Source organism: Arvicanthis niloticus, chromosome 26 (genome assembly GCF_011762505.2).
Source record: "Arvicanthis niloticus isolate mArvNil1 chromosome 26, mArvNil1.pat.X, whole genome shotgun sequence".
NCBI lineage: Eukaryota > Metazoa > Chordata > Mammalia > Rodentia > Muridae > Arvicanthis > Arvicanthis niloticus.
The window spans coordinates 25426667-25451731 of NC_133434.1; the positions used below are offsets into that span (position 1 = coordinate 25426667).

Sequence of the window (25065 nt, forward strand, 5' to 3'; positions counted from 1 at the left end):
CACACATGGTATTTACTCACTGATAAGCAGATGTTAGCCCAAAAGCTTGAAATAGCCAAGATTCAACTCACAGACCACATGAAGCTCATGAACAAGGAAGACCAAGTGTGGATGCCTCAGTCCTACTTAGAAGGAGTAACAAAATACTCAAGGGAGCAAATATGGAGACGAAGTGTGGGACAAAAACTGAAGGAGGGGCTGTCTGGAGACTGCTCCACCTGGGTATCCATTCCATGTGCAGTCACCAAAGGTAGATGCTGATATGGATGTCAGGAAGTGCATGCTGACAAGAGCTTGATATAGCTGTCTCCTTAGAGGTTTGCCAGAGTCTGACACATTCAGAGGCAGATGCTCACAGCTAACCACTGATCTGATCAAGGGTTTCCCAATAGAGAAGTTAGAGAGAAGACTGAAGGAGCTGAAAGGGTTTGTGGTTCCATGAGGAGAGCAACAATACAACCAACCAGAGCTCCCCAGTGTCTAAACCACCAGCCTGGGAGCACATAGGGAGGGACCCATGACTCCATCTGTACATGTAGGGGAGGATGGCCTTGTCAGGCATAGGTGGGAGAGATCTTTGGTCCCATGAAGGCTAAACACCAAGTTGGGGGGAATTTGAGGGTGGGGAGGTGGGAGTCGGGGAGTAGGTGTGGGCACGTCCTCATAGAAGCAAGAGGAGGGGGGATGTGATCGGAAGTTCCTGGGTGGTGGGGGTAAGGGGATAAAATCTGAAATGTAAATATAATATCCAATAAAAAGAAAAAAGTAAGCAGTCTGAACTGTATCTTATAGGTAGTAACGGTCCTTGAGGGAGGATTTTCTTAATATGCAAAACCTACTAATTATAGCACTCTGGGTTTCAGAAAGGTGTGGAACATCTAGGGAGTGAATTCAGTAGTCAGATAATAATTAGTAAAAAACTGATTAAGGGCTTGAGTCAGGGAAAGGTTTAAGCTCCCAGCACTTGGGAGGCAAAAACAAGAAATCACCATAAATTCAAAGCCAGTCTGGTCTACATAGTGAGTTATGGGTCAGGACTATATGGCTAGGCTCTGCCTCATAATAAACAAACAGACACATTTTTAAAGTTTCAAGAGATTTAGAAGACAATACAACTATATTTGGTAATTGTTTTATTAAGTTGGTAATCAGGGAAGGATTGAGCAAAGTGCAGTTCTAACCTAGGCTTGATGTGATACAGTCTCATTCAGAAGTAGGAAGCAATTAAATAAGAATTAAGTAAGAGGTGAATGAGATGAGGTTAGTTCTTCAATCTCAAACATATTTGTAGTCTCCTAGAAAACAATGAAAACAGAATGTTGCCTTATGTGGCAGTCGTTATGCCTAAAGTCTGTCTCTCTCTGTCTTTCTGTCTCTATCTCTTTTGTAAAGATGTATTTATTTGTTTTATGTATATGAGCACACTATTGCTGTCTTCAGACACACCAGAAGAGGGCATCAGGTCTCATTACAGATGGTTGTAAGCCACCATGTGGTTGCTGGGAATTAAACTCAGGACCTCTGGAAGAACAATCAGTGCTTTTAACACTGAGCCATCTCGCCAACACCCCTGAAATGTTTCTTATGGGAAGAATTTTTAGGGTCTTGATTCTGTTTGTTTGTTTGTTATACAATCTGAAAATGCTTACCAGTCATGGTGGTATATATCTGTATTCCCAGCACTTTGGGGAGGGGGTGTTGATGAAAATCCAAACCTAGCTATAGCTGTATTCTACCATCCTAACCCAAAAAAAAAGAAAGACACTGAGAGTCTTTGCCATTTAGTTGACATATTTAGGCCACTTTACTTTGTTCCCACACTGGGGTACATGTGACCATGTCTAGCTCCTACATGTTTCTTGTGCTTGCTAATACTTTGAGTACATGGCAGTTCAATTGATTGGAAGCCATTTCACTCTTTTGGGTCTTTCTTTTAACCTCTTCTAAGTGGGTCCCAGGCTAGGTTTATTTTAAGGATTATGTAATGCAAAACTCTTCTGAGTTCTCTGCCCAATATCCTATAAACTAATGTTTCCCAGGGTGGTCTGTAGCCACAGACACTGTTCCCAGCCTTGCATATGTGCCCAATTGAAACCCTTTCAGCCCTCTCAGATGGTTCTCTCCTCAGGCTTAACACATGGGGCATATACCAATGCATCAACTTCTCAAGGGTTACATAGGCCCCTGTCTCAAAAAACTTAAAACAAGAAAAAATATTTGTCTTCACACCAATCAAGTGAAATAAGACTATGCTCCTAAAACTATAATGTCTTTACTCAAATAGAAAAGGACTTACTGAGCTGGAGAGATGGCTCAGTGTTTAAGAGCACTGATTGCTCTTCCAGAGGTACTGAGTTCAAATCCCAGCAACTACATGGTGGCTTACAACAATCTGTAATAAGATATAATGCCCTCTTCTGGTGTGTCTGAAGACAGCTACAGTGTACTTGTAATAAATAAGTCTTTAAAAAAAAGGACTTACTATTTTATGGATTTTTTAAAAAGAGAAATATTGGTCTTCCAAGGCCTGTGTATTGAGACTTTTCCATGGTGTCTCGCTTGTTTTGTGGGTTACCATAAGATAGGTCAGTTACCATAACAGAGTGCCATCTGCCTCCTATAGGCACCTTCTGAGGGGAGAGTGTGACAATAGACAGAGAATGTGGAGATATAAGTTCCTTCAACAGTCAAGAGGTTGTTTCTTGGGGTTTGTGTGTGTGTGTGTGTGTGTGTACACACACTATTTTTTTTTTAGGTAGACTCAGACTCACTGTATAGCCAAGGATGACTTTGAACTTCTGATCTACCCATATCCACCTCTCAAATGCTGGGATTATAGGAATATGCTGCCATGCCTAGTTTTATAACAGGGATTAAGTGCAGGGCATTGTCCATGCTAAGCAAGCACTGCCTAAGCTACATTCTATCCTGTTTTTTGCTTTTCATTTAGGAGTTCCATCATCCAAAGTTAAGTCTTCTTCATCGGGAGAACTTCATCTGGAATCTGAAAAATGTTCCTCTTCTAGAGAAATACATAGGTGCCCTGAGCCAAGGTCGAAACCGGGAGATTATTGAACAGGTAATTCAGCTGTTCAAGGAAGAAGTAATGACCAAATTAAGTCATTTTCGAGAATGTGAGTATTTCCCCAATCAAAGTATGTATTTTTCTCAACCTTTAAATTGTGATTTTGCAGTGTCAGGAAAACATGGAGGTACAGCTTAGATTTCTGACATTATAAGATGTTCTTGTCTGTTCCTATTGCTTCTACAAGAATCGTGTCTTTACTATTCTTAAGTTACTGTCTTTGAAGTTAACTTGTGTCGTTGTTAGGTCTGTGTAGTCCAGGCTGTCCTTGACTTGACAGAAACCCTCCTGCACCAATCCCCTTATTGTTCAACTTGACCAAATACTGACAGCTTCCAAATGAGGCTGTGTAGTTCACACTACTATCACCAGGGTATAGACGCTCTAGTCTTATCCCCTTCATCTCTCCAAATAATTCACCTTCCACAAACTCTCTTCCTTATGACCACATATGAGAAAACATGCAATATTTGTCTTTCTGGATCTGGTTTATTTCACTTTAACATTAGGATCTCCAATGAATCAATTTCATAACAAATAGTATGATTACATTTTTTATGAATAACATTTTATTATGAATTTGCACCACATTTTCTTTATTAATTTATCTATTAATAGACATTTAGGGTGGTCCCATTTTCTAACTATTGTAAATAGTTCAGTAACAAACATGGATATGCAGGTACCTTTGTGTGCACTGGTTTTGAAGCTTCTATTTTGAAGTAACAATCATTTATTTGAACCAAAAAATGTCACATAGCCACACACTTCTTTAAAAAATAAATAGTATAAGCCAGCATATTTCTAAATAGGAGAACTTGCAAGTGACCTAAAGATTACTGCACTATCTTTCTTCAGTTTTAGTTTTTCAGTAGAATAAAATAGATCTTCTCACCTTCTTGTTCTTTTATGTAAGAGTTTTAACTGTTGCGTGTGAAGGCAGAGGCAGGCAGATCTCTGAGTAGAGACCAGCCTGGTCTACAGGCTTAGTTAGTTCCAGGACAGCCAGGGATACAGAGAGAAACCTTATCTCCAAAACAAAACAAAACAGAAGCCTTGGCTGTCCTGGAACTTGCCCTGTAGAGCAGGCTAGCCTAGAACTCACAGAGATCTGCCTTCCTCTGCCTACTGAGTGGTTGGATTAAAGGCATGCACCACCACCATCACCCAGACAAACAAGAATCTTAACTACTTTTTTCCTTTGTATTTTTTCATTTTAGAATCACTAAGTCATAAGTTTAAAAAGGTCTATTGGTGCTTTGGAGTTCAATTGGATTGTGGATAAATTTGAAGAAAATTGCTAGTACAGTATATTTACATTTATAAAACTAGTCTAATTCATGAACAAAGCCAATGTCTTCATTTGCATATACCCATTAGAGATCTTTATTCCTAGAATGTAGATAGACAAACATATAGACATTGAGTTTTATAAATGTCTTTAAAGAGGTAACATTACACATTAAACATTTTTAAACTGTATGATTTATTTTGGGATGCACATGCTATAGCACATACATGGAGATCAAAGGATAACCTGAAGGGGTTTGTTCTTGTCTTCTACTTTGTGGTCCACGGATTGAACTCAGCTTGTCAGGCATGGCACTCAGCAACTTTACCCACTGAGCCATCACACTGACCATATATATATATATACACATATAGCCAGTGCTGTAGGTCAGTTACAGCACTCTGCACATGCTGGTCAAGTACTCTACCACTCAACTATATCTCAGACCTATGCTACTATATCCTTTTATTCTTAACAGCATGTCTGATTTTTGTAAAGAAAAATAACCAATATTTTATTTCATGTTCCATTTTTCTTGTTTGTTGCTGATATTTCAGAATGATACTTCATTGCATCCATGAGGTGGTCTCTACAAGTGTCAGGCAGGGAAACAAACCACAAAGAGTAAAGAATGAAAACTCAGTTCAGATTGATTTTGTCAATCTGGATCAATCCTTCTAGAGAATCTGATGCCAGGCAGTTTATTGTTAGTATATTTAAACATAGTATGGGTTTTTTGTGGGGAAGGAGGAAGAGTTTCCTGGTGTAGTACCATCCCCAGTGCACAAGGAAGCATAATTACATCAAAACTCAGAGTACATGTCATTTCTTCCAAGAAGACGAGTTCTGGAGATAGGCTGCCTGTGCTAGCTTAAGGGACTAAGGAAGTGTCCTGCCTGGTCTTGGTCATACAGATAGTGTAGAGGGCATCTGGGCTGTTAGCCACTTCTGATCCTGGTTGTGGGAGTTTGGGGGACCCTGGCTGTAAGGGTCATTTAGATTAGTAGCTATTCCAGCCTGGTTGTAATACCTTGCTATGGCCTAGTCCAGCAGATAACGCAGATCACCAGGCAATTAATCACTTCTAGTTCCCAGTTCTCTGAATGAAACAACAGGTTTTACATTTTTTCTCATTGGAAAGTCAATCCTGTATTCTTATTCTGGTTTCTCTGAAGATCTGTAGGCACACAGACCTTCATGCTGCGCTCCCAAGATGTCCATACTTTTTTTTTTTTTTAACATTTATTTATGTTTTGTACACTGTTGCTGTCTTCAGACACACTAGAAGAGGGCATCAGATCTCATTACAGATGGTTGTGAGCCACCATGTGGGTGCTGGGAATTGAACTCAGGACCTCTGGTAGAAAAGTCAGTACTCTTTTATTTAAATTGTTTTATTTATGTGTGACTGAGTGTGTGTGTGTGTGTGTGTGCGCGCGCGCGCGCACGCGCCACATGCAGGTACCCATGGAGGCCATAAGAGGTTATCAGATCTCCTGTAGCTAGAGTATTCACCCTTTGTGGGTGCTACAAACCAAACTCAGGTCCTGTGGAAAAGCAGGAAGTGCTTTTAACCCACTGATCTATCTCAAGCTCTCTACATTAAACACATTACTTAAATAATTTTTCCCAAGATACTTATATATGTACAACAATATCATCTGAAATCTTCTATAAAGGAAGAATTTTTTCTCTCAGGTTCAGTCTTTCCATATCGACCAGCCTGGTCTCGAACCCACATTCTTCTTGCTTTAGTCTACTGAGCTCTGGGGTTACAAGTATGTAAAACCAGGCCAGGTGAGACAGACCTTTTACTTTTTTATCTCACTAAGTATGCTTGCATTTCTACCCTAGAGAACTCTTTCAGTGTTGAATTATGTTATTTACTTGTTCTGCATGTGTACACATGTATGCATGTTTTTTGGACATGCATGTGCCGGTGTATATTGAGTGGAGGCCATAGGACATCTCTTGAGTATTTGGTCCGTCCTTCCTCTTGTGAGTTCCGGAGACAGAACTCAGGATGTCAGGCTTGTACTGCAAGCACATTGCCCACTGAACCTTCTTGCCAACCGCCAGTGTTTAACTACTGACTGTGACAGCCAGGCATGGTGGCACAAGTCTTTAATCCCAGCACCTGGGAGGCAGAGGCCAGCTTGGTCTACATAATGAGCTCCAGGACAGCCAGAACTACAAGAGACAGACCCTGTCTCAAAAAATAAATAAATAAATAAATAAATAAATAAATAAATAAATAAAACAAAAACCCAACCAAATAAAAACCTGTTAACTGGGTGATTGCATTAGTTTGTTGTTATTGTTGTTTTTAACATCTTTTATGAGGTTAGGGAAGCTTCCTGTATTCCTGATTTGCTAAGAAGTCTTAAAAATGCATGCTGCTTTCTCCCTAAATCTATAGATATGTCAAATTATATTGGTTGTATCTAACATTAAATCAACATTGCATTCTTAATTTAAACCCATGTGGTCATTATATTGTTTTCTTTTCTCTCTTTTTTTATTATGCATCATCTCTTTCTGTTCACTAATGTTTTGTTATGACTTGCATCTACATTCCTAAATACCATGTCCCTACAGTGCATCCTTTATAATATCCTCCTATGGACTCAGGCCGGTAAGATCGTTTAGTTCCTCTATTTTCTCAGTGATTGTGAGATTAGAGAGGGGCTGGCATGAGGCTCAGCTCTTAGGAGCATTTGCTGCCCTGCCAGTGAACCTGAGTTCAGTTCTTAGTGCCCATGTTAGAGGGCTCACAACCCCTAGTTACTTGAGCTCTGGGAGACCCACCGTCCTCTTCTGGCCTCTGCATTCGTCTACACATGTGTGGCATACACACACTCAGATAGGAATTCACAAAATAAATTTGTAGTTTAGAAATATGACAATACTTTCTTTTTACGTTGCTTGAGGGAATTTTCCACTGAGCTAATTTTGTACTGTATTTTTCTTTAGGGAAGATATTAAAATTAGCAAACCAAGCATGATAGCATCCAGCTGTCATCCCAGCTCTTGGGGGTAAAAACAGAAGGACCAGGAGTTTGGGCTTATTGACAGCTACATAGTGAGTTCAAGACCAGATTAGCTGCAAGTTCCTGTCTCAAACAAAAGCCCCAGAAATTATTAAAATTAGCACTTTAATTTCTTTAATAGATATAGGACTATTTAGATTTTTGCCATATTTAATGAGTTGTAGTTTATAGAAATTTATCTAATTCATCTAAAATGTATTTAACTGTTAAGTTTTTAACATACCTGTTAAAATTGTGTTTATCATTTATTATTACTTTTTGAGATTTTATTTTTAATTTGTATGTATGAGTGTTTTATTTACATGTATGTCTGTATACCACATGCATGCAGTGCCCAAAGAGACCAGAAGGTAGTGGATCCTGTGGAACTGGAGGTATAGCAAGTTGTGAGCCACCTTGTGGTGCTGGGAAGGAAGGCTGGGCCCACTGGAAGAGCAGCCAGTGCCCTTGACCCTGAGCCATCCCTCCAGCCCTCTTTACTCATTTTTCATATTGATCAGGTCTTTAGTGATTCGTGTCCCTCTGTTCTGAGTGGAGATCATTAGCACCTCTTCTCATATTTTCCCACTGGCTCCTACCATAGGATCATCCTTTGGGGAAGCACCTTTTCAAGGCCCTCTTTATTGCATCTTAAATTACTCACCTATTTTTTTCCAAATGTTTTCTGTGTGCCTTCTAAAAGCTTTTTGAAATAGGTGCTTAGTTCATGATTTTTTTGTGGTTTTTATTCTTTGCCTTTATTTGGACTATATAAAATTAATTATGCATACATCTTGATTTATAATTATCTGTACTCATTATTGTTCCAAAATGTTTTCCTTAGCTTTCCTTCATTCTCTTCTCTCTCTCTCTCTCTCTCTCTCTCTCTCTCTCTCTCTCTCTCTCTCTGTGTGTGTGTGTGTGTCTGTTTGTCTGTGTGTGTGTAAAAAAAAAAAAGTCTCACTTTGTAACCTTAGATGACGTGGAATTCACTATGTAAACCAGACTGGCCTCAAGCTCATGGAGAAGTCATCTGCCTCTGCCTCCACAGTGCTGCGATTAAAGGCATATACCACCATGCCAAGTTCTTTTTTTTTCCCCTTGATATTCCAATTTAAAGTTTGTTTGGGAAAAGATGCTGTTTGTCTTAAGACTTTATAAAAACTTATTCCAATGGATAGTGGAGGTAAAATACAATCCCAGCACTTGGAAGGCAGAGACAGGAAGACAGTGAATTTGAGGCCAGCCTGGGATGCATGGCAAGAGCATGTTTCAAGAAGCAAAGCAAAAATGTATTGTATTTTGGGATATTTATTATTTATCAAACAATATGTTGTTAGCCTTTTGTAATTGAACATAAAACATCCTATTATTCTTTTTTATACCTTTATTGGGATATGATTCACAGAAGACACATCTAGCCATTTGTCCAACTCCATGCTCTCACATATCTACAGGGCTGTGCAGATGCTGCATTTCCAGCTGAGGAACAGTTCATTTCCACAGTAAGAAATACTGTACCCTATAGCAGTCAGTTTTATTGTCTTTAAACTAGAAACTGTGGGGGTCAGTTTTGGTTTGGCTTCTTTTCTGCTCAAGCAGAGAGGTGGTCTTAGGTTATTCCTACTGCTTTGTTTCTTGTTGTTTCCATTTGTTTATATTCTGCCATTATTGAATCTCCATTATTATTGGAGCCTCCTTTTACCAGCTCCAACTGAAGCTCTTTTTGTGGAAATCCAGCTATCTATATCTATACAAGGAACTGTGCGGAGGTTGGAGAGATGGCTCAGTGGTTAAGAACACTGACTGCTCTTCCAGAGGTCCTGAGTTCAACTCCCAGCAACCACATGGTGGCTCACAACCATCTGTAATGGGATCTGGTGCCCTCTTCTGGTGTGTCTGAAGAGAGCAATGATGGTGTACCCACATGCATAAAACAAATAAATAAATCTAAAAAAAAAAAAAAAAAGAAAGAAAGAAACTGTGCACACCAAGGCCTAATACATACTTGTAATGTAGTTTTAGATATTTTGTAACTCTTTTAGAGTATCTTCTTTTTGTCATATTTACAAATATAAATTATTTTCTCCATAATATGATGAACTTTTAAGTTGTCTTTTCATGGCTGATTTCTGCTGTAATTGCATTTTGGTTAAGAAACACACATTAGCCAGGCATGGTTGCATACGCCTTTAGTCCCAGCATTTGAGAAGCAAAGGCAAATTAATTTGAGGCTGTCTTGGTCTACATAGGGAGTTCTAGGACAGCAGTGACTACATAAAACTACCCTGTGTCAAATAAACACTCAAAATGAAAACATTGTCTATTATGTCACTGTTGTTCAGTAGGATTCCCTGAAGTAGCTGTGGTGTATCTGTACTGTTCAGTGAACGAGCTGTCATGTGGCTCGTCAGTACTTGAAATAGGACTTGAGCAACAGAGCAACGGGGCCTTTCCATGTGATTTCATCTTTAAAAACCTTTTATTTGTTTTTATTTCATGTGCATTGGTGTTTTATCTGCATATATGTCTGTATGAGGGTGCTGGATCCCCTGAAACCGGAGTTACAGACAATTGTGAGTTACCATGTGGGTTCTGGGAATTGAACTTAGGTCTGCTGAGAGCAGCTAGTGCTCTTAATTTCTGAGCCATTTCTCCAGCCCCAAACCCTAATGAATTGAAATGGCCACTTGTGTTTAGTGGCTATGAGTTTGAACAGTTCTGGTATACATACATACATACATACATACATACATACATACATACATACATTCATATGACTTCATACTTGTTTCATACTCAAATCTTCATTTTTAATACTAATTAATTAATTAGTTAATTTTTGTTACATTTTTGGTAAAAAAATGTCTATGTGTGACTAAAGTGAAAATATATCTATAATTTTGTGGTATGTGTCCATTAAGTCAAGTTTGTCAACAATGTTGTTGAAATTTTCCATATTTTTTACTGGTCACTTTTGTTTGTTTGTTCTTTTTTTTTTTAAGTTTTATTTATCTCATGTATGTGAGTATCCTGTAGCTGCCTTCAGACACCCCAGAAGAGGGCATCAGATCTCATTATAGATGGTTGTAAGCCAGTATGTGATTGCTGAGAATTGAACTCATGACCTCTGGAAGAGCAGAGGGTGCTCTTAACCACTGAGCCATCTCTCCAGCCCTTGCCTGTTTGTTCTAATAACCACTGAGTAAAACATATTTTAATCTCCTACTGTGATATGGATTTTCTGTTTTTTCCTTGTATTTTTGCCTAATTTTGCTATATGTATTTTGAATTAATTCTATGCTACATTCCTATTTTAGAAATGTATAATTTTAAAGGTATGGCTTACAGTAATGTTCATCGGACTTAGTCACTGTCACACATTTTAACTTAGCATAACATAGACAAACCTAACTATACTGAAGTTAAGTTGAGCATGGTGACTCACACCTCTAATCCTCACACATGGGAAACTGTGGCTGAAGGGAAGATTGTCATGAGATGCAGGGCAGTTTGGCTACAGAGTCAGATCTTGTCTCAAGAAAAAGTTTATAGTTAAAAAGACACATTCTATTTTGCCTAGTGATTATAAGGTGACTCACAGTGGTTTGTTGCTTGGGAACAAATGTATAGTGTCTTAATTCTAGACAGTAGCTTAAATCAGTGTTTTTCAAATTGCCTATGATAAGGACAAGTTTGGGGTTTTTTCTCCCAACATATTACAGTCTGATGCATGGTTCTACTGTGTGTGCCTGGGTCTTAGCTTGTACCACACGCAGCTAACTACACGACATAACTCCACTATACTCTGACCAACGGGGCAAGGCCATGGAACATGCTCTTGAATGGCAAGGCCATAACATTTTCTAAACAACCCTACCCCATACCACCCCCCATCCCTGGCTGATCTGGAACTCTTTGTGTAGACCAGACTGGTCTTGAATTCACAGAGATCTATCTACCTCTGCCTTCTGGGTCTGGGATTAAAGGTGTGCATCATCACACCAGGCTTATCAGAACTTTTTAAAGTCTGGATATAATTAGAGGTACATACGGCCCAGTCAAGTCTCTGTTTCCTATAATGGTATGAATGAAATTGTGTTTCTTTAAAATATCTCTGGCTTTGAGCAGTTCTCCATTTGTGTGTTTACAAGTACTCCAGACTCCACCTTAACCTCAATACTGTCTGTGTCTTTCCCAGGAAAAATGGGTTTATTTTCAGAAAATACAGTTTGTTTTTTTTTTAAATCTCTGCTTGTTCATCAAATTATTTAGATGGCTGTGCTTTAAAAAGAAAGGTAGAAAGAGAACGAGTTAGCATTTTAAATAACATTTTACATGATTTTTCTGATTTCAGGTATTAATCATGGTGATCTTAGTGACCATAACATTTTAGTCAGCAAGTCAGCCTCTGGAGATGCTGTGTATCAAGTCTCTGGGATTTTAGACTTTGGTGACATGAGCTATGGCTACTATGTGTTTGAAGCGGCAATCACCATCATGTACATGATGATCGAAAGCACAAACCCTATACAAGTAGGAGGTCACATCCTCGCAGGGTTTGAAAGTGTGATCCCCCTGACCCCTGTAGAGAGGGGTGCTTTGTTTTTACTTGTGTGCAGTCGTTTTTGCCAGTCTCTTGTCATGGCTGCATACTCCTGCCAGCTGTACCCAGAGAACAAAGAGTACCTCATGATTACAGCGAAAACAGAATGGAAACATTTACAGCAGATGTTTGACATGGGTCAGAAGGCTGTAGAAGAGATCTGGTTTGAAACTGCCAAGTCCTAGGAATCTAGGTAAAACAAACAAACAAACAAACAAACAAACAAACAAACAAAAACCCTAAACCTCTCAAAACTCCCAGCGGGTGCACATGCACTCATCACTACCCACCCCAATGTTCTGGATTCCTCGATGGAAGACACACATGCACAGCCTAATTTTTAACATGCCCTAAGCAGGTCAGGCTCGGCCACTCCCTAACTCCATTTGGATAACAAACACTCTCCTCCAATATTCCTGAGTTATACTTACTAAAATCTATATTTTATCTTTGCTGCCCTGGACCTTGCTCCCTCCTGCATCTACATGTAGTCAGTCTCTCCCTCCTGCATCTTCCCAGTGTGGTGTGTCTCCTATACCCTCCTTATGGAGGAATCCTCTCTACCCTCTCTGTCCCTTCTCAGGAATCCTAAAAGTTCTACCTGTCTCTCTGCCAAGTCATTGGCTGCTGGTAATTTTATTGCCCAGTTAAAACCCAACTGGGGATAGACTTCCTTTAGTCCTGTGAAACACTGCAAACAGGTATTTTTTGGTAATGTAATTAGCATGAGAACACAAGCCACTACCTGTGACAGTAGAAAAGTTTGTGTTAATTAAAACTCAGTTGGGCCTAGGTCAAACTTATGAAGGAAAGTTGTGCAGTTAAAATTGAAACAGTAAAGCAGATCCATTCTAAATATGAATTGGTGAAGGAAGATCTAGTTTTTTCAGCAGTCTTAGGACCGTCTTTTACACGTAAGAAAGTACTACATGATGAACCCTTGCCTAGTGTGCAAGGCCCGGGCTCAACCTCAGCACTACAGAAACAAAGAAATCCACACAAGTATCACCCAAGGAAACTTGTCTCTGTGCAGGTCCTGCTTGCCTTTTACAAGAGACACACATGATGATACATGATTTGTCATCAATCTCCAAAGATCTACTCCAGACCTTAAATCAATGACTTTTAAACTTTGAAAAGAATATACATGGGTAGCTATATTGAATTGGTTTTGGTTTTGGTTTTTTGAGACAGGGTTTCTTGGCCATCCTGGAATTGCCAAATTAACAGAAATCCAGTTGCCTTTACCTCTCAAATGCTGGGATTAAAGGCGTCCACCACCGCACACATAGTCACATAATTTTAAACAATCCACATATTTTAAATACCAATTCTTCCTTAATCTCACCTGTCTAGAATTCTTCTTTTTGCCATTTCTCTGTATTACCTGCATATTGTTGTACAGTCATCTATCTTCTAAGTTGCCATGGCACAGACCATGAGAAACTTAAATACCTAGCTTACACATCACTGACTGTGAACTCTTTCTTAACCTCATCTCTCTAGAAGTGAGGCATTCTATCTCTTTTGTGTCACCTCCCTCTTACCTGCTTATTGTTGTATATTCATCTATCCTGTAAATTGCCACAGCACACCATGAAGAACTTAGGTCTGTGTGTCTCTTCTTGCCCTGTGATAGTGCCTTTCCCACAGAAACGTCTCTGGATACATTTACAAAATGAATGCATTCAAGAGGGAAGATGTGGTGAAGCCCTTGGGGAAAACACAAGTGGGGGTCATGAGAGAAACTCGTCTGGGAGAATAGCTGCAACTGGAACTCCAGAGACAAGTGCATAGAAGCAAAAAAGACCTACAGTCAAAGCCATTATCCATGGCACCAGCAAGCCTCCTCAGTGGTTAGGGGCTCACTAAGCTGTTCAGGCTGGCCTTAAACTCCTTGACTCCCACAATCCTCCTGTTCAGCCTCCCAGTGCTGTCACTTAGGGGACACTAAGGACTCCATGTCTTGACTAAGATGAGCCTTGATGAACTGTAAAGCTCCATTTCTACACCATAGGGCAGGCTTAAGGACTGGAGCCTGAATGTAACTCCTGGTTTGGAGATCCTGTGTCAGTGACTGGCCTTGAACTCACTGTTAAACCAACGCTGTCCTCAGACTAGCATTGTTCTTCCCTGCCTGTGCCTCCCAGATCCTGGGGCCCCAGGTATGCACCACCATGCCTGATGGAAACTGTTTTTTAGCTTATTGTTTTCAAAAGAAGTTAGAAAAGTCCATAACGGAAGTGTTGCTTTGTTTAGGACTCTGTCTTGTTATTCTGGTTGGCTTGTCTGGGTCAGTTAGAACAACTGCCAACCAGACTTCAGGGTGACATAAATGCTTGCTAAGAAAGTTGATGGGTGAAGAAAAGATCCTTAGGTAAAAATCAGGGTATCACAAAATCGAAAGTGTTCCCATAAAAATGTGGGTACATCATAAAGTACATGGGTGAGCAAGACTCAGGTAAAGAGACCAGAGTAAGCCATGGTGACATCTGCTGAGTCCTGCCTCTGATACAAATGTATGTTTGTGTTGTAGTGGAAATTGCCACACTAACACGAGAGAGTGGAAAGACGGTGATCAGAGTCCTCAAGCAAAAGGAAGTGGAACAGTTAATCAAAAAACATGAAGAGGAAGAAGCTAAAGCTGAGCGGGAGAAGAAAGAAAAAGAACAGAGAGAAAAGGATAAATAGACAGAATCATGGATTTTATAACTCCTTAGAGGCACCGATTCACTTAGGAGCTGTCCTGGCCTTCCAGCCCGGAAGTGTTTTCTTGTAATTTTTTCCTTACCTTGGCCATCGGGGAAATAGGACATTACATACTGAATTGGGTCCATGTCTGTCCAGTTGGACACTTTATTGTAATGATGGACATCTTTATAAACATCTTAATCTGAACACATAATTTTTGGAATAAAACTTGGAAAGATTGGTTATGGTGATGGGATACTTTCTCTGTGACCATAATTGTTGAGAAGATACCACAGCTGGAGAGATGGCTCAGCAATGAAAAGTGCACTGCTCTTGCCTGAGTTCAGTTCCCAGTACCCATATTGGGTGGGTCTCCTAGGACATGCAATGCCACTGGCATCTGTGGTTGTATGCACATACCCACTCAGACACACATAATTAATAGGAGTGAACAAAAGGTACCAGGCTTGCTAGGGTGACCATTGCTGCCTTCTTGTGAGGTGTGTGTGCTGTGGCTTAACTTGAAATACCCTGATTTCACAAAAGTGGGCGGATTGTCTGCCATCTCCAGGATTGGTTTGGTTTGCTACTAAAGCAGACTAAGCAAAGCCATTTTGTGTGTGTGTGTGTGTGTGTGTGTGTGTGTGTGTGTGTGTGTATGCTGAGTACACAGAGAAACCCTATCTCAAAACAACAACAACAACAAAAAGATTAAGAATATAAAATTTAAGAATCCTTATCAGCAAATAGGGTCCTTTGGCAGCCCAGTCTCTTAAATTTCCTGAACCATATTTTTTCCTGCTAAAATTATCAGTGGGATATCTTCTTTCTGGTACAGTTCTATAGTCAAATACATCTATCTGTAGATTAAACAGACAGAAAAATACTTAATAAAGAAGCTGATCCCTGAGCAATGGCCAAGGCACATTTATATATATCCTTACCGTCTGTCCCGATGGAAAATGAATTGTTTTGGGAGCTGGCTTCCCAATAAACTTATTAAAAAGCTTGATGTTTGCAAATGTGCCTCTTGTCATCACAGCATCATTACCTCTTCGGGCTCCATAAGAGTTGAACTCTCGGGGAGTAAGGCTAAAAAGTTTGAAAGAGTTTTCATGCCAAGTAGAAAATAATAACATTACGGAGCTGTAAAACCCGTTAAAGGCTGTTGTCCACCCCACAACTTTAGTTGATCTCAAGCTAGTACACCTATACAATGACTACACATGGGTTTATCAAGTTTATCAGTGATCTATAAACAGTTTCTTAGCTAATCACCTTCAGATCTCAGATCTCAGATCTCACTTTCTTTTTAAAAGGCAAGGACTTAAGTATATAGCCAAGACTGGTCTCAAAGTTAAAATTCTCCAGCCTCAATCTACCCTGTAAGCAGCTACCACACTAAGCAATTTTAAAGGCCAGAAATTACTGCCCAAAACTATCTTAATAATCAACAACTGATTTTTTTTATCAGCTCCACTTGATCTTTTACACAGAAGCATCAAGACTTTGGACTTGTACACTTTAAAAAAACTTTTCACTTCAGGATAGAATGACATGGACCAGTGGTTTCAACCTTCCTAAAATTCTATGACCCTTTAATACAGTTCCTCATGTTCTGGTAACCCCAAGCATAAAATTATTTTGTTGCTACTTCCTAACTGTAATATTGCTACTGTTATGAATCATAAAGGAAATATCTGATATGTAACTACTGTGAAAGGGTTGTTCAAACCCCAAAGGGCTTATGACCCACAGGCTGAGAAACACAAGTATTGATAGACTCTGGATGTCCATGTTTTCAGAAAATTCTAAAGTGATGAGAACTACTAGATGAAAAAAAAATACAAAAGTATATATTTAGCCAGGCAGTGGTAGCCCACGCCTTTAATCCCAGCACTTGGGAGGCAGAGGCAGGCAGGTTTCTGAGTTCGAGGCCAGCCTGGTCTACAGAGTGAGTTCCGGGACAGCCAGGGCTACACAGAGAAACCCTGTCTCAAAAAAAAAAAAAAAAAAGTATATATATATTTAAAAGAAGTGGCAGCTGATTTTTCTCTGTGGAGAATAATTACTATTACGTCGAGAATAGAAGTCATAGCTAAAAAAAAATATTCGGAGCTAACACCAGCAAGATGGCTCAGCGTCAAGGCACTTGCTGCTAAGCCTGACAACAAGCCTGACAAGAGAGGAGTATGGATTCCCACGGGACATGCAGATAACTGACCTGCATGTTCACACACACATATATGCTAAATGAAAATGCAGTAAAAAGTGTGAGAAGGAAACTTTAATAAAAACTATAGCATGGTTTTGTCAAATCAAGCTTCATAGCTTTAATTATTATAAAGAATTTCAATGAAAAACCTTGACATTTGAATTGCTCAAGCAACAAGTAATGTTCAAAAGTTAATCAACACTACAAATAAACTTCCTGATACCAAAACAGTTCTTTAGTGAGAACAACTCCGTATTTTATTACTTACACAGAAATGAAAAAATATCTTTCTAGTTTTAAATTTGTTTCTCTTTGGCACAGTAGTTTAAATTGCTTGCCGTTCTTGCAGGGAACCTGAATTCAGTTTACAGAACCCATGTCAGGCAGCTCACAACTCCAGCTCTAAGGGGTTCACTATCCTCTTCCTGCCTCCATGGGCAGTACACACATGGTGCACACACAAGCACAGGTATGTACACAAGAACACATGTAAAACATCTTTGAAATAATTTACCTCCTATATATTTAGGCTATTCGAATTTGATCCTTTCAATTGTCTTTGATATTGATACATATCAATCCTAGTCTCACTGCATAGTCCTACGAAGCACACATTTGCTACAATTTAGTGACAGGAAGGTGGTTAGAACCAAATGGTCAGGCTCCATTTGGTGTGTCAAACTAAGCTTGATCATGGCTTCTAATCAGTTGTTTCTTTAGATTCTAAAGGCTTTGGTTACTTGTTAGTTTGAATAAAGGTAAATTTAAAATAGTGGCTTCAATTTCTAACATTATAAAGAGAGGAGGTCAAGGTGTTACTTAGTTCTTGCTAAAGACAAATTTGCGAACAGTGAGATCCCTAAGATAGCGTGTATTTACTGGATACAGGAATATGACCAGAAGAAAAGCCTCTTAGTAACAGAGAAAGAGGGTAAAGCAACACCGCAGAGACATGGACACATACATACCCTCAGTTTTTCAAATACTTAGCAGCTTTATAAACACTCTCTCAGCTTACCTGACTCTTTCTCAAGGTCTGGCTTAAAACCATACTCAAAAGTCAAAATGCCCACCATTTCTGCTGGGTCTTTGAACTTGAATCTTTACAATTCTCAAGATAGCATAGAACTCTTTTGCCTTGTGCCTCCTTTCCTGTTTGATTTAGGCCTACTTGTGTTTCTGCCTCCCCAAGCCTGGAAAATCCTGCTGGTATCTTTAACAGTTAAGACAAAAAAAACATTCCTGGCTGTCTGCCCCCACCTGCAGACACACACAAACTAGTTATAGATATGTAGATCACAGGGTTTAGTCTTACAGAGATTTAAATGCCTTTTGGATTTGGAGATTATCAAAAATTGTCAAATGCTGTTTTAGTGTGTTAGAAAGGCTGACTCTTGAGCTGGACTTTGACCTTCCCTTTCCAGACCAAGCCTGCTTGCTTAAAAGTTTCCTCCAAAGTCTTTTCCCTGGGTTAGGCTGGCCACTTGATGAGGAACCTGCCTGACTCCATTGTTAAGGCAGTAGCCAGTTGTTGTATTGTTAAAAATAAGTTTCCATTTACTGTAAGACCTGAGTTTCTGTTTTCTGGGTGCTGCCCTGCCCCACCTCATGAACTTGACTTGTTTGTGAGAACACCCTGATGTTCCCTAATTAGTGACCACATGATGATTGTTTTGCTGTTGTTGGTGAGATTTTTCGGTACTTCCTAACTGCCCCATTGCCTCACTTCTGAAAACCTGCTTGTGATTTGGTCCTGAGAAATGAACTCAGCACTGCTCTCTCTAACCCAACTTATGAGGCAGTCGCTGGCCAGCTCTCTGGTACACCCAAATAAATAAAGCTTGCTTCAAATTTGACTCAAAAATTGTGGTAGTGGTCTCATTCTTACCCAGCGGGATTAGCATGGACGGTGTGATGGAAAAGGAGAGCAAATGGTACAGCCCAGGAAAAGACACCATGTGCTTAAAATCAGCTTGAAAGTACACTCTCCCACCGGCCGCTGCTGCCTTCCTCGGCCTTTTTCTTGGTTTAGTTAGCTGTCTCTAAAAAGTGACAACCTGTTGAAGTACCAGCCTGTCTCCATCTTAGGCTTAAAATCCATCTTATACTACAAACAAACTAAGTTAAGTCCTGCTTATGATGAAATCTGTTTCTTAAGGATTGGGCTATGCCCCACCTGTAACCTTAAGTACAAATGGCTCTGTACTGCCTGTTCAGGAAAGGCAACCATGTCTTTGTCTCAGGAGGCCATTATGACTAACTTGTTATACTTATGTTCTACGCCTATAATTCTGCCTATGTTGCCAGTCAAAACTCCCTACCCTTGAGCTATATAAAAACCTTGTCTTCCTCATATCTGGGGCTGCTCTCTCAAATTTTGACTTAGGGTGACAGTGTTGGGATGTTGGATTCTAAGATCCAAACCAGGGGACGCACTGCTGCAGAATCACATACGGACAGAGGATTTGCTGCAACAACATGAGGTTTAATCATTCTGGTGCACCGGACTCTCTCACTTGCCAGCAAGAGAGCCCCGAACAAAAGCTGGGAGTAGTTCTTATACAGAGTACATGAGGGCAATCAAAAAGACTGACCCTCTCTCGTCTGGTCTCTAGGTGACTCAGATTCCAGATTTGCACATTACTTTTATGACAATGAGTGTCTTCCATTTGCCCACGTTTATTACATTAAGGGTCTGGCTTCCTGAGAGTGAAAGCCATGAACAAGGTCTGTGCAATGTGTTTGATGATTAAGGTTTATAAATACCTAAGGTTATAAGGGTCTATTTGGGCTCTTTGCAAATGCTGTTAAGCTCAATGCTTTTAAGTCTCAAATTCAACAGGGATAAAATTGTAAAATCCTAATCATATAAAAGTTACTAATGTATTATACACTGTTAAAGATAATTAAGATATACAAGTTAATGGTCAATCACTTTATAAATGATCAAATTATTTAATGTTCTCAGAACTGTGTTTGTTGTCATAGTCAGTGCAAATGTAATTTATTTACAGAGACAAACTTGGAGGGAGAGACCAGTTATTACCTCCCATCACATAGTTTCAATATATGCTCTCAAGTTTAAGCCTGAATCAAGTAAAGCAAAACAAGTTTAAATTTAGTTTGTTTAATATAAATAATATTCAAAATCAGGTATATTTTAAAAATCCATTGTAAAAGATTGAATCCTTGTGTAAATGGGTTAAATTTACAATATACTTGCATGACAGGATGTCCCCAGGTCCACATAGTTCTCTTGGATGAAACACAGTCCCACCAGAGTATGTTACACACTAGCCTAATTACAGGACAAGGATGCATGGGAAATAAGACCCACCAAAAGTCTGCCCCTTCTGCCTCTAGCTATGTAGGCTAAACCAGAAAATAGTCCTCCTTCCTCCTGATCTACAGAAAATATGAATTATTCTTCATGATAGAGTTATGGATTCTCTTGCCCAGTAAAGGATTTCAGTATGTACCCACATCCTAAATGTCTCAGACAACACAGAGGCAAATAGCAACTACTCTGCCTTCCATGTCTCCTGAACTGTCATATGCGGATACTGTGAACAGGGCAACCATGTACCTAAGCCTAACCCCTGACTGGTGGAGGACCTGATGATAGCTCCGTTGTTCATGCCCAACCTCAGCATTTAGTTCTTCCTTTTAGCACAGATAACCCCAGGGTCCTCATTCTAGCCATCCATAAACCTGGTTAAAGGAGGCTGTCAAATAAATCAAACTCATACCCTTGTAAAGTTATTCAGAATATTCAAACTGTGTCTTTGACAGTTGGTTTGTATCTGTAGAGTCAACAAATGGTTAAGTGATGTCCCAAGCCTTTGGATTCTTCAGGAGGAGAGGACTTAGATGAAGGAGAGTTTCCAATCTGTGCTCACCTGTGGCTTTGGGAATATAATCTAGTCTTTACCCAGATGGAGAGCTCCAGAGCCAGTACCCGTACTCTTGTCTTGAAGCCTACAAGGAGTCTAAGGACTTTGGCAGTATAGCAGTTGTTGGTTTTAACCAGTATGTTATAATAAACCCTGGGTCACTGCACTGAAAGTGTCTGAGTGAAAAAGAGATGTGATTCTTCTGGAGGTGAGTGAATATTTCACAATGCATATGAATGTTTTCTAAGAAATTCCAAAAGCCAGTATTTGTTAAAACTCATTTAATTTGGTTATCTTGCTTAACAATTTATACCTCTTAATGGCCAACTATTTTTAATAGAATGATGCTAAGAAGTATTCTTACTGTTGTCCATATGTGGTGACCTAGAAATCTGCAGAGTCAGCTTTAGTCCTCTTTGTTAATTCGGTTTGTTGTTACATGTATAGAATTTACTACATCATGACACCACTGACTGCTTTCAGCTTTCAACATGACTACATGGAATGAAAATGTAGAAAAAAAATTAAAAGGTTCTGTTAATTGGATTAATTTTAGAAAACCTTGTAAAATGAATCATTTACTCTTGACATGACAGTCACTGAATCATGTGGTAACAGAACATTCTAGAGAAGTACACATAGAGGAGGAAGCCAGGCAGACACTGTCTCTGGGAGAATACTTTTTAAATTGAAAACTGAAAATAATTTCTTTTGAGGGAATACAATTTAGAATTAAATTTCTGTCGACACAGCCTGCTAATGTAAATCATTTCTACTGTATAGTCCTGGAATATAATTATAGCAGTTTAATGTTAACAATATATTCAAAATATTTATTGTTCAAATACTAGATATGATTATTTAAGATAATAGTCCCAATTAAAAATTTTTTGCCTTGTCAAATTGTTTCTAACAAAAATTGTGTTTTACTTGAAATACTCTAATTTTATTCACTATTGTTAATATTTGAAAAACATGTACAAAATTCATTAAATATAAAAGCAAGGACTATCACTTAGAGACTTTGTGTTCAGATTCATTCCTTGCATGCTGACTTTACCTGACTCACTCGGCTTCCAGCTGCTCAGTCCTTATGCAGGAGTCTGAGGTAACAAGCCGCTGCTTACAGTTCCCTTGTCCCTCTACAGGGCTCTGGTCCGTGGTCCAGCCAGTTGTACAACTGCATTTAACTCACGGTAATCTTGATATAAACATTTTCCTCATGTGCATTATCTCTTAATGTTCCCATAAGTTGTATAGTTATTACCTCCTGTCTTAGGCTCTGGATCTTTGCCACCTGTTAAAATTTATCATGGCCCCTTGGAACGGGGGTGGGGTGGGGGAACCACTAGAAAGCCCCAGACACCAGGGATTCAAGAGGCTCCCAGGACCCAATGGGGATGACATTAGCCACAATGCCCAACATTGGGAGATAGAACCAGAAGAGATCACCTTCAGTTGAGGGATAGGGCCACCCACCCATCTCAAAATTGGTAACCCAGAATTGTTCCTGTCTAAAGGAAATGCAGGGACAAAAAATGGAGCAGAGACTGAAGGAAAGTCCATCCAGAGACTGCCTCACCTAGGATCCATCCCATCTGCAGACACCAAACCCTGACAGTATTGCTGATACGAAGAAGTGCTTGCTGACAGGAGCCTGGTATGGCTGTCCTCTGAGAGGCTCTGCCAGCACCTGACTAAGACAGATGCAGATACTCATAGCCAACCATTGGACTGAGCCTGGGGACCCCAGTGGAAGAGTTAGGGAAGGACTGAGGAGCTGAAGGGGATTGCAACTCCATAGGAAGAACAACAGTATCAACTAACTGGATCCCTCACAGCTCCCAGGGACTAAACCACCAACCAAAGAGTACACATAAGCCAGTCTATGGGTCCTGCTACATATGTAGCAGAGGACTTCTTGGTCCTGTGGAGGCTTGATGCCCCAGATAAGAGTGATGTTTGGGGGTGAGGCAGGAGTGGGTGGGTGAGTAGGGGACTACCCTCTTAGTGCCAAAGGGAGATGTGGTAGGGGGTTTGTAGAGAGGAGAGCAGGAAGGGGAACAACATTTGAAATGTAAACAAACAAAATAATTAATTTTAAAAAAGAATTTTTTCTAACAGAATTTCTGACTTGGAAGATCCAATAATTTTTTATTGCTACCCTTTTTACTTTGGTCAAAAAACCCATGAGCTATCCAGATAGCTTTTAGAATTTTTCTAGCAGAGAAAGCTGTCTCAACTAGAGAGTTTTTAGAATAGCAAGAAAAAGCTATCTATGCAGAGCAAAACACACACACACACACACACACACACACACACACACACATGCATACACACACTAGAGAGAGAGAGAGAGAGAGAGAGAGAGAGAGAGAGAGAGAGACGCAATATGGAAAGCTATCTCAGCAAAACCTATGCTGCCAGTTTGAACCCACGATTTGATTTTGAGGTGTTTTGTTTTGTTTTGTTTTGTTTTGTTTTGTTTTGTTTTTGTTTTGCCATTCCCAGACAATGTTTTTTCTTACTGGGCTTCACTTTATACCTAAACAAAATGTTCCACACAAGCTCCCCCAGGAGTTCTCACCCTACATTTGTCCCCTATGCATCTGCAAAAAGACCTTTTAGATGTTGTAAAGAAACCTGGCTAGATGGGACCTTCATTCTTTCCCCCAAGCCAGACACAATTCTTTATATTAGTTCTCTATTTTCTCTTATTCCATTCCTTTGCATCTGAATCTCTCTGCTACTTCTGTTAGCTCATTTTGGTGTAGCAGTGTGGCAATGGGACCAATCACTGTCACCTTGAATCAACTCTATATCCACTTCCAATCTGTCCACTCTGTATCTCCCCCTCTGATCCTCTCTATCCCTCAACCTTCCTGGAGAGTCCCTCAATTTTTACTCTGTAAGCAAATCATCTGCTTACAGCTCTCGCATAATTATTTTACATATCTCTTCAGGAATATATGATGACAATTTCCTGATCCATTGAGGCTGATCACATTTAGACTCTCCCCTTGCTACCTGACTGTAGGACTGCCTCTTCAGTGGACCTAGAGCCACCTCCTCTGACAAAGATCCTGCTCAGCAGGTTTTGTCTTAAACAAACAGCTTTCTGCTAAAAGACTACATTTCCCAGCTTTTCTTGCAGCTGGGTAAGGCAGCTCCAGAAAGGATGGTACTGGAGTGAACATAGTGTGGTGATAGTTTTGGTTCCTATAAGGGACCTCATACCATCTTCTGTAAGCATTTTACTAATTCACACAGGTGGGAAGAGAGCTTAGTGGGCAGTGTGATATGGAAGCATGTGGGGAGCCAACAGAAGGCGGCTATCATTCTTGCAGCCATCTTGAGCCATATACCCTGACAAGAGACGTGTTTACAATAGCCTACAACAGCTTTACACACTCTGATAACATCTTGTTTTAGATACCCAGGATTTTCCCTTGGGTGTGTAAGACTTAAAGGTGTGATTTAGAGATAAGACCTAAGGGTGTGACTTAAAGGCATGGCTTAGAAGGGAGACATATAAAAGGCAAGAGGCAGACAGAAGAAAGGAGTAGGCACTTGAGACTCAAGACTCGGGACCTGGAAGAGAAACTAGGAATTAGACACTCGTACTTGGAAGAGGACTTGAGACTTGAGACTTGAGACTCGAGACAGTCACTTGGAAGAGAACTTGGAACTAGGAAAGAGACTAGCAACTTGGAACAGAGATTAGGACTTGAGATTTATTACAGAGGAACTAGGAATTAGGACCTGAGACTTGGTATTAGGAAAAAGGGACTTGGAAAGAGAAAAGAAGAGAGACTGAAGAATAAACAGGATTGAATCACACTCTGTCTGGTCTCCATTCGAGTCCATCCTCACTCTCTGTCTTGCTGAACCCTGACAGTGGACTGGAGCAGCTTGGGGCAGTGTGGGCTCTAACAATTTAGCCCCCAAGGCTTTTGGCAGTACGAGTTCCAACACTGATAGAGCGGTCCGAGACGTTTTGGCCCCCAAATGTGGGGCAGCTCAGGCCGAAACATTTTTGGCGCCCAAAATGGGGCAGAGCAGTTCTCAACAGAAGCATGAAGAACTGAGTTTGAATCCACTGGCAATGTGTACCTGTCATCTCAGTCCCAGGAGATGGAAACAGGAGGATTATTAGAACTCTCTAGCCAGTTACTCTCCCAATCAGTGAGCACCAAGTGCAGTGAGAGACCCTGTCTTAGAACAACAGCAATAAGGTGTATCATTTAGATTTATG

At 40.0% G+C, this 25065-nt stretch overlaps 1 protein-coding gene and 1 long non-coding RNA gene across 9 annotated transcripts in view; one reads left to right on the forward strand and one right to left on the reverse strand.

Annotated features, from left to right (window-relative positions):
* LOC143439231 (hydroxylysine kinase-like) overlaps window positions 1-14945 on the forward strand; it is a 32961-nt gene extending 18016 nt beyond the window's left edge. For 4 of the 6 annotated variants that reach the window (XM_076925269.1, XM_076925270.1, XM_076925274.1 and 1 more), the window contains 3 exons: window positions 2951-3134; window positions 11763-12204; window positions 14548-14594. In XM_076925269.1, the coding sequence (XP_076781384.1) occupies window positions 2951-3134; window positions 11763-12196 (618 nt within the window). In that variant the 3' untranslated portion in view covers window positions 12197-12204; window positions 14548-14594. Of the gene's footprint in view, window positions 1-2950; window positions 3135-11762; window positions 12205-14547 lie in introns of those variants that run through there. The other 2 variants (XM_076925275.1, XM_076925271.1) reach the window with 2 other exon arrangements.
* The window catches only part of LOC143439232 (uncharacterized), a 54086-nt gene that overhangs the window by 14802 nt on the left and 14219 nt on the right, over window positions 1-25065 (reverse strand). The gene's annotated exons all lie outside the window — the stretch shown is intronic.